General features: G+C 39.8%; 1 protein-coding gene across 1 annotated transcript; it reads right to left on the bottom strand.

Annotated features, from left to right (window-relative positions):
• Positions 1–469: 469 nt before the first annotated feature.
• On the bottom strand, positions 470–8418 carry LOC124406530 (cytochrome P450 4C1-like). The gene is made up of 12 exons (XM_046881966.1): positions 8253–8418; positions 8077–8183; positions 7905–7998; positions 6250–6435; positions 6085–6154; positions 3723–3849; positions 3468–3543; positions 2556–2671; positions 1455–1523; positions 1176–1353; positions 913–1092; positions 470–675 (listed from the first exon to the last, which is right to left on the bottom strand). Exons 1-12 carry the CDS (start codon positions 8416–8418, stop codon positions 470–472), a joined length of 1575 nt encoding a protein of 524 aa, XP_046737922.1.
• Between the last annotated feature and the right edge of the window lie 1955 nt (positions 8419–10373).

Below are 10373 nucleotides of genomic sequence, written 5' to 3'. Positions count from 1 at the left end.
TTCTGAAAATCGGTATTTCCTCATTTGACGGTGAAGCCTTTGGAACGGAAGAAATTCGGGTATCGAGAAAAGAGAAAAACAAATCAACAATAAAAGAGAAAGGGCGTGAACGCCAAAGATGAGTCCCAGCTATTGAAAAATTCGATGAATCAATGCCAAAAGGGCGTATCCGCAAAACATATTTCCATACTTCATGATATTCGAGAATCAAATATTTTCGCGAATACACCCTTTTGGCATTACGTAATCCAAGACTTCGTTAATGGCAGAAAAGCCCATCAAAGGCGCTTACGCCCTTTTGCCTCAAAATTTCTAACTTGAAATAAAACAGCGGGATAAGGAAAAATACATATTGTAAGCCCTTTTGCCATTCTAATTGCACTTTTCCCCGCTGGGTTTTACCTAAGATACTTCGAGATATTATCCTTCGCAAATGCTGTAATATCGCCGACGGTTAGATTAATAGTTGTTACGGGGAAATGGAAGTGTCCGAGGTAAGTTCAGTTTTTTGCATCCGTCTCTTGATCCCTACGGTGATGGGCTCTGCGGGCTGCAATTCACTTTCCAGTTTGATTCGGACATTCTCCACCGGTACAATTTTATTCTTGGTGAAAGTGTACTTCCGAAGAAGTGTTGCCGCGAGCGTCTTCATGAACAGCATGGCGTATTTGAAGCCTGAAATTGAAACAAATCGATCGAGTTCTCCTGCATTATCAATACAATCTCCTCTATTAAGGTGTATCCCAAGAAATCACGTCTTTTTATTCAATCATTGCGCCTCTAAACTGCAGATCTTGATCTCAAAAATCCATCTCAGAAACGGTCCAACTACAAAAGTTCTTTATACCGTGCGTTTTCGTGAATTCGCAGCGAATTGGAAGTGGTTCGGGATTATCCACAACATTTCATTACCTATACAATTTCGTGGTCCACCGGAAAAAGGAATAAACGAATATGGATGTTGCTCTGCGAATTTTTCTGGTAAGAATCTGTCGGGATCAAACTTAAGTGGATCGAGCCAGTTTTCCTCGCTTCTGTGCGCTCCCATAATGTAGATAACAGCTGCGCTTCCTTTTGGCAAAGTGCGCTCACCTGCAACAGTGATAATAGCTGAATGAAAAATGCGTCAACTTTGCAGAGAAGTTGAATAAGTTTAATAATGAAAACTTGCCGACCTAAATTCAAATCCTCCGTCACCTTTCGGAAGATAACCGGAAAGACTGGAAACAGTCGGAGAGTTTCTTTTATCACTCGTTCCAAGTACACCATGCGTGACAAGTTTTCCGCGGTGATGCTTAGCTCTCCATCATCTTCGTCCCCATAAATCTCGTATAATTCCTCGTACACCTTATGCTTTCGTGGTGATATTAAAAGTTAATCAGCTCCGCGTACACCTCATACTCAAGCTTGTCAAGGAGTAGACGTACCTGCATTTCGCAGATTTGATGACATACCTGTATATTTTGGTTAGAAGCCAGCATCAACATCAAAAACGACATCGCAATTGGCATTGTGTTACTTCCCTGGAATTGATCAAGATATTCAGCTGAATTATAGGTTTGTGGTCCTGTGTGTCGGGTTTATTGGTTCCATTCTCATATAAAAAGGCCAGCCTTGAAGCTCAGTGAGTTATGTTTTACAAAATGAAGTAGACAACAAGTTTGTCGGTGAATCAATATGAAATGATGTGAACCCTAGGGTGGTCGTTGAATGGCTGTTTTTGTAATTTCAATGTTGGATGGTATTAGATCGGCTCCAAATCTAGAAAAAAAAATCCCCTCAATTTTCCCAGATTTTTATTTCAAGTCCTTACTGTGTCGGCAGAGCCCTGATTTTCTTTTTCATTAAAAAAATAAGGAATTTCACGATTCCCGGGATCTCGCCTATTCACAGCGGTTTCGGATAGGAAATTTCCTCCGGATTACGAAAAAAAAATCTAATAAATCATCCCAGTCCGCAAAGTAATAGGAATATTGATAATTGTTGATCATAGCATGACAAATGTTTTCGACTTTTTTCAGATTTTTAGAGAATCGCGAAGTTCAAAAATTCCGATCAAATACAATTTCCAGCTAAAAAGTGTCCAAAATACATCCCTGAATAAAAATTAAAACACGACCACAGGGTCACTTAGGCCACGTAAACGTTCAGCAAGCGGGTCGCCTTACCAAAAAATTATAATATCAAGCAAGCCTCGGTATTCCAAATCGAAAAAATCAAATTTCCCCTATTTCTTGATATTCAAATCGATTTTAACAACTTTACGCATGTGCGGGATATTTTTAATCATTTCTCGCGTAATCTCAAGGAAACTTCCTATCCGAAAGCGCTGTGAATAGGCGAGATCCCGGACATCGCGAAATTCCCTATTTTTCCAATTGAAAAAAAAATCGGGGGCCTGCCAGCACAGTAGGGACTTGAAATGAGAATTTGAAAAAATTAGACCTTTTCTAGCTTTGAAGCCGATTCATGACCATCCGTCACCCATGTTACATTTAACGACCACCCTAGTGAAGACATATAAGTGTGTTGATACGAAACTAATTCACACTCACACCCAGAATTAATGTATCGACTTCTTCGCGGATCGCTCGGTCTGTCAGCGTTTCGTTGCTTCTGGATAATCTTACGAGACGGTCTAAAAATATCTCACGGTGGGCCGTCGGATCACCTGTTGGATCTCAACATCAAAGTTAAGTATTGAAAACAAAGTTCTGCTGATGGGTCACCACCCCGATTCCTGACACAACAAAGTTACATCTGGGAGACATCGGTTAAACTCATCATTTTACCGATGTCTTCGAGAGTTTCATGACGTCTGTTACAACCTCGACTGGAGCTATTTTTTGTTTTCAGAAAGTGCCCGCTGTTCCTCAAAGTTACGGATGAAAGAATTACATTTTTTCCAATTTGAAAGTCTAATGTGTGTTGTATAGCAGATAACAAGACAAGAACAAAAGCGATGTAAAGAAATATGTAATTACACAGAGTGAGATAACTTACGTTCTATCACACATTACGAAAAATTGAGTTAATAATAAACCGGAAGTACGCATGCGCCAAAGCAAGCCACGGTGCCTTCGTATATTCATAAGAATGCTGAGACTTTGTTTCACACGCAAGAACCAATTTCGTTTGACCTCATTCAATCGACCAACGCACAATTAGCGTTGACATTCGATTCCATTTTATAACAAAACGGTTCACCTTGAGACACGATTGTCGCAAACGCAACACCAGGAAAGAAATGAAAAACAGTCAGAATTACTTTTTCTGATGTGTTTTATCACCTGGTGAAATGGCAGTTATCACCGCGGACTCCCAGGTACAATTGTTTGTCTGAGAATCGGCAAAATGACTCGAACATTTATGTTATAAATAATTCTCCAGCCGAACCATGTCGTCAGGCCATTCATCGCTTTATCGTTGTAACGTGAAATTTCGTGGAAAATAATTCAACCACTCACAGTCTTTGTATTCATCATCTACTGATCCTGATCGAGAAGTCCGCTCAAGGATTTGCCTCTTCTTCGTCTGTATCACCTAGATCGAAATATACAATCCACGTTGATTGTCACACCCTGCGTATGATTTATTCTTCTTGCTCTGGGACTAACTACTATTCACTTGTATTCCATCGCTAACATTACGAATTCTCTGTCGCAATACGGGATTAATAATCGAACTGATCATGCGTCTGTCAGGAATAGTATCGAACTTACGTTTTCGGCAAAGCTGTGCAAGAACTTAATCTTTTCTTGGTGGTCTTTCCCAAGTCTAGTCCGGTAAAAGATGAAATTCGGGTGTAACCATGGCTGGAACGCTCTTGCACAAATAGCACGCAGAACCCTGCAAAAGAAAAGTTTTATAACGACTCCGAGTGCTGAGATAGATTATTTGGAAAAAGAGTGTATAATGTGCAGGCAGAACATCAACTTACAGCACTTTGCCACACCATTCCTATGTACACTGGAGTGTTTCGAGACAGAAATATTTTTTTAAATTTCATGCTACTTTCCCTCAAAACTCGAGTTCAGACAGAGCACAAGTACGTCGCGCAGACTCGGTTCTGTAGGTGAAGCAAGAGCCGTCCGTCATTAGGCATTTCTAAGTTATATCACCTAATTGACGCAAGAAATTTTTCTTCCTTAGCTCGAAATACAATCTCCGTGTTTTCATATTTTTCCTGTCGAAGAGTTCGTCACAGACGTGAATTGACGTGAATTGCTTTTTTTTTTTTTATCAAATCCAAGTTTAGTAGGGGTTGGGGCGTGAAATAATTTTTCAAACACCCTTAATTGTACGCAGCCCGTTTGCACACTGAAGTTTCCCCAGTAATCGAAAAGGCATCTAATAATACTAAAATTGATTGATTTACGTGTCTGTCAATCCGGAATTCAAGAGTCAACGTATTATTGGATATTACAAAAATCAGCCCCAATCCATGGGCAGAAATATTCGGAATCTTTCGTCACGGATTGAACTGTATACATTAAAAAAGAAACGAATATAAAACCATGAAAGCGCTTATAGTCGAAACTGTAAATTTGTATAAAAGTCCGAAATGAAAACGGATAGATATGGAATTGTGTATATTACAGAATAAGTCGAATTAAAATTCCGTTGCAATTCAAACAGAAAGAAATGTAAAGAAACCAAGTCCTTTAATGCATATTCCAAACGCTGAAACAATCAACTCTGATTGGTTCTCGTGACACGCAATCCGTCTTCTAGCAAAACTTGAACTGGTAGGCATTGAAACGAACCTGATTAATTACGTTTCAATAATTTTTCGTTTACTGCGTGAGCACACGTCAAGATTTCGAGCAGCAAGATAAGCCTGCCAGATTGTCTGACTGCGAATATATCCCGATTTGTATAATAAATATATAACGATGTGCGTAAGTTCTATAAGTTGAAAGCAGTTGACAAGTCAGGTCGGCACGTCCCGGGCGGGGGTTGATTTCCAGTGAGTTTTTTTTTTCACTCAGCACCTTTGATACACTCGAAGAATTGCGTATCGATTACGGTTTTAAAATTTAGGCTTCCGGGTGACACACATTTCGGATTATATGTGTTTACCAAGGTGAAATTTGATAAAAGTGCATTTCAAGTTCAAAAATGTTTGCAATCGAGTGGACCCTCGACTTCCCTTGTTAATTACCATTTTCACCCTACCCCACACTTTTTGAGTATATGGGACAATTTGTCACATTTACCCTTCGTCTGCGCGCTTCGTTTCCGCTACGAGCCGTCAACTGCACGTCGGGTCAATCCGATCCTAGACAATATTCGGTTTTAAATATCTCGGCAACTATAATCTCTTTGAGAAAAAAAATGCTGGAATACTTTAGTAATCAATTGATTAAACTTCAAGCCTGTGCAGTCAGATTTGAAAAATTTCGTATCGGATTATTGAATCACTAATACCGGGAATTATGTTTCCTTGAGATCATGGGTTCAAAAACGAATCAACATGGAGAGTGCCGGAGTGGAAATATAACCACAAACGGGGGACTCTTCGGACGCTTTATGGTTATCTGCTTTATTCTCAAATCTCACGCTGCGTATGCGATCCAGATGTCGGAGCCTGAAGCGCTTGGGCCCTATAAGGTACCAGTGGGTCCGAAGAGCCCTTATTCTCTTAGCGACTTAAGAAAAGTGAAGACGGTCCTTCCTCGTGCGTTCAAAATAATACTTAAAGAAGAGTTTTCATTTACTGCGTTATCGAGTATTAAGAGATGTAACCGTCGGAAAAAGTGCTTGAAGTCGACAGTCATGTTCAGCGCTATTTCAGTTGAAAGAAAAATTGGTCGTCAAAATGACCGTGTGTGCAGACGAAGGGTTGAGAGCAGAGAGGAATAGCGACAGCTGGAAAAAGCGTTCGAGTAATTTACGAACGGTTTTATTCGGTGGGCTAATGCAACGTGTGGAAATAAGTTGCTTTTTTTACTATACGGCGAAGAAACATTGTGAGCGAAGTGCAACAAGCGATAACGAAGTCTTTGCAATATCAGGATCGCGATTATTGCGAATGCCGCAATTCGATCAGAGATCACTGGATTTCAAGTTTGATTGACTTACGATCGTGTTGCTTCCGCGTATCGACATTCTCCTTTTGTCTGCGCTTCCAAGTCCACACCCATCGCCGTCCCTGAGATACGAGAAATGTGTACTTGCAATCGTTCACCAAAGCAAAATGCATCGAACGATGGGAAAATATTTTTGTAGTCATTTCAGCAAACGTACCACAGATTGTGTCCAGCGTGCACAGCGAGAAGTACTTCTGCACTTCGAATTCTGGTCCGTCTACGTGATTCTCTATTCGGTTGACCAATATCACTGCCTTGGCGGCGAATATTTCGAGGAAAGACTTGAGAATGTTAGAACTGAACGTTGGCTGAATCAGTTTTCGGTGAACTCGCCACATCGGCGCTGGAACAAGTAAATATCGTTGAGTCACGTAATCATCGGGGTGAGATTGCGAATCGATTGTGATACTCGTGGTGATCGCAATGACGCGTGAAAATAAATTTCGTATCGCGTGTCCCTCGAATACGCTCAGGGTTGTTATTTACTCATCACTGAATCACTGAATTTCCGTGATCTGCAAAATTGTTACGTCAGCGTTTAATTCAGGACCTTAAGAGCGTAACTCATTTGCAAATTACGAAATTAATTTTCTAATTAATGTTTTTCGCTTGAAGTGACAGATCTCACGGTCGCAAATCGTGAGAAAAACTTTGGTGAAGGATATTGTCAATAACGTGGGATGTATGCTTCAACCCCTTCGTCGGCAGAGAGAATTCGACAAAAAGTGGTCAAAATGGCAGGAAAATTTTCTGTCCTGAAACCTTGTACCCTGTGATTGTTTAGGTTGCTGATTACGTATCTGAACTCATCATTTGAAAATTCGAAATGGCGGATCTAATATGGTGATCGAAAGTGCAAAAAATGGTTTAATTTGGATAAATCTTGGTACTCATGGGTTATTTCGAGCTGATTTTCGCACTTTTTTGAAAAAATTCTTGAATTTTGTGTTCAGATTCGTAGCGAACTCGAAAATCCCATCGTACCTATTTTTATCTAGATCGAGCAAGGTTTTTGATTTTTGTCCGCTATATTGGCGCCGTCATTTTGAATTTCCAAATTTTGACTTCAAATTCAGATTCGGCGAGCCCAAAAACTTCGACGAGAGGCCCGAATTTTAAATCAGAGCAAGTTAAATAGGGAAATAAAGGTTGACGCACTATTGCGTCAATGCCAACGAAGGAATCAACAATTATGTGCGAACCCAACTTCTCCTACGTTAATACGCACCCGGGATACCCGGGTACCCATATCCAGTTTTAATTACGCTTCGAGTTGAGATGTGAATGAAATCATCATAAATCGATTTACTTAATTGAGTAAACATATTTAAAGTAACAAATTATTGGATTTGCATCTTTAATAACCGATTTCACCCCAATGAAACATTTATCAAAAATAACATTGATTTACAGATAAATATATCACATTTTTTTCTAGTGGGTACCCTGGAACCCTGGGTGCCCCCTGGGACTAACCGTACTTCAAGTTCATTTTTTATTGCAAAACTTTTTTTTCAAAATAAAGTTATGGGAATCTCTTCGCGAAGAGTTAAACTTCTTAGATCCGGAGGCTCAGATCGAAAAAAAAAAATCTCAAAAATATGACGAGGTGTGTACGTAGGGGTTAAAAATGGCATTTCCCCGTAAAACAGTGGCGCTGAAACCAAATGCCATGCTCGGTTGTTCTGAGATTCCTTGCGGAAATCTGACAATTACCGGTCATTACTTGGGTAAGTTTTGCACTCGATCATCGTCGCGTTGTGCGATCCGTAGTCGGGACATTTTAAATTTCAAAATATCACACGAACTCACCGGGACTGGTGAGTAATCCTGAACCCAGCCATGGTTGGAAGAAATCCGTGAATTTGTCAGGCTTATCGATAGTCTTCGAACTATTTAATATCACCTGTTTTGACAAACTGAGTTTTAGTCGCTTAACGTTTCACTTGCAAGACTGGATTGCCATCACACGAAAGTACTTTACCTTTATTTGGTCAGGATTACTCGTCACGAAATATGCTTGGCTGCCTATAAATATTCGATACGGCTTGCAATACAACTTCTCAAATTCTCTAGTCCTTCTCAGAATGGCTGTAATTGTTAAAAATATAGGATTCATGGATTGCAAGTCAAAGGATATGACGAAGCATTGATGCTTACCTTCGCCACCTCCTATAAATAGATGGGCACTTCCAATCAAGGGTAAGCTTGGCGGTCCCTCGAATTTGGAGGCGTCATCTCTGATTGCGAGCTTATTCACGAGCTTCGCAACCGCGTAGAATACCGCGCAAACGACGACACAAGCGGATATTGCGACAACGTCCATTCTGTAACTTAGATCAATGGTTTTATCAGAGAGTGGAGATATATGATGAGATCCATGCTGTGTATCGAATCTTATTTTCATTATTTTATTATTAGTCCATGTAGACAAATGAAGTTCACAACCTTGCAATTTTTTTAATACCCTTCGAGAAATAGGGTCAAGGGGCTTCATCGTTTGAGTCGGTTGAACTTTTCATTTACAAACGAGACATTGCATTGTACCATACTTGCCACATATTTTTATTAATCCTAAAGTTCGTTGAGAAAAATCGTCACCCACCTCACCCAGGATCACTTTCAGCTTCTTTATGGACGCAGAATCAGTTATACCAGATAGAAATACGGAACGCAAATTCGGAATATCGTACGATATAAATTGAATTTGAATTTGAAGGTAAAAATTAGACTCAACATATGTACCGAAAATTCAGAATCATTCGGCACGCACTTGGGATGACTGTCGCTCACGAGTGAACATTCGGTTCTATCCGACTAAACTGATCGCCTCGAAGACTCAAGAGTTTATATACGTTTCCAACACCAAAGTTGACACCACTTCGCACATATCATACCTATACCCTATACATATATGTATGTTTTTTTCGTACCATGTTTCGACGTATGCTGAGATCCAACAATAGTCATTTGTGTTTTTGTAGGTATATCTTATAAATGAACAATTGCCGGCTCGATCTGTAGAATTGACGTTACATAACGAAGATAAGTGTATTAAATTTGTGGAAAGAATCAAACATGAACTGCTACGGTCAGGTACGATGAACTCAAAAAAAAAAAAAAAATTTGTCGGTGAATCGGGAAAGCATGAAAAATAACGCTGATCTGGAAAATTTGCTGAATCTAAACACATATTTGAGTTTATATGAATTAAAAAATTCACACCAACAGCCAGCAGGAAAGTATCGACATCTTCACAAATTTCTTGGTCCGTCAGCGTTTCGTTTTTGTCGTACATTTTCATGAGATGATCTAAAAAAGCTTGACGATGACACATCGTATCACCTGGTCGATGAGTGCATAAATTATTCTGAAAGTAATAAAGTTCAGTAATGCAAAGAGTTTCGTTTGGATTCAATTTTGTAATTATTCATGCTGTCAAACTACAGCCTTGCTATTTGTTGGGGGATCGTCGTGACGCGCATTTCCTGCGAAAATGATTTATACACTCAGTGTCATCGTTTCCGTTGTCATCAAATTATGTTCGAGAAGTAGGCTCTCGGAGCTGTTTTTTTCTTGTCCGTATAACTGCCTGATTGTAAATGAAATATATTCTCAACGTTGTTAGACCGTACCCTCGATCGATTCTTCCAGCTACAAGGAATGTTTTTCATCAATATTTTCAACACCAGTGATTGCATTGCGTATTTTCGCGATAACACAAGGATTCGTTGTTGATGTGATAACGCGTCGTTCGGAAATGGTATCGTGCTTACGTTCTCCGTAAAGACATGCAAAAATTCAACGCTCCGTCGTTGTGTTCTGCCAACTTCCGTACGATAAAAAACGTAATTTGGATGCAACGATGGAGTGAATATCCTTGTGCATGCACCGGCGAAAACCCTACCAGAACAGTCGTCTCATTCAACGACCCAGTCGATGGGTCGATGGTTTCCACGTGCGCAATCTACGAAACTGTGATTTCATCGAACTTAAGATGAGCTATTGGTGTTCGGAAAAACACATTCAGTTTGTTGGCATACAAGAACATTGCGAATGGAAGAAATTAAGAAAATAAAACGTCACACTGAATAATAAAAAAAAGGATTTGATTCAGTCAGTATTACTTGTTGGCGTTTGGATATGCATGCTTGTTCGACTATACATTTTGAACTTCCCGTTTCTCCGTTTTCCGAGACAAAAGGAAATTATTGTAATCCCTCCGGAAATGAAAAGTTGAGTTTTCACTAAATCTCGACGCTTCAAGATCTAGAGAATCAC

Source organism: Diprion similis, chromosome 6 (assembly GCF_021155765.1).
Source record: "Diprion similis isolate iyDipSimi1 chromosome 6, iyDipSimi1.1, whole genome shotgun sequence".
NCBI lineage: Eukaryota > Metazoa > Arthropoda > Insecta > Hymenoptera > Diprionidae > Diprion > Diprion similis.
Note: the sequence above shows the minus strand (reverse complement) of the source record. Positions and strands in the feature narration are given on the sequence as shown.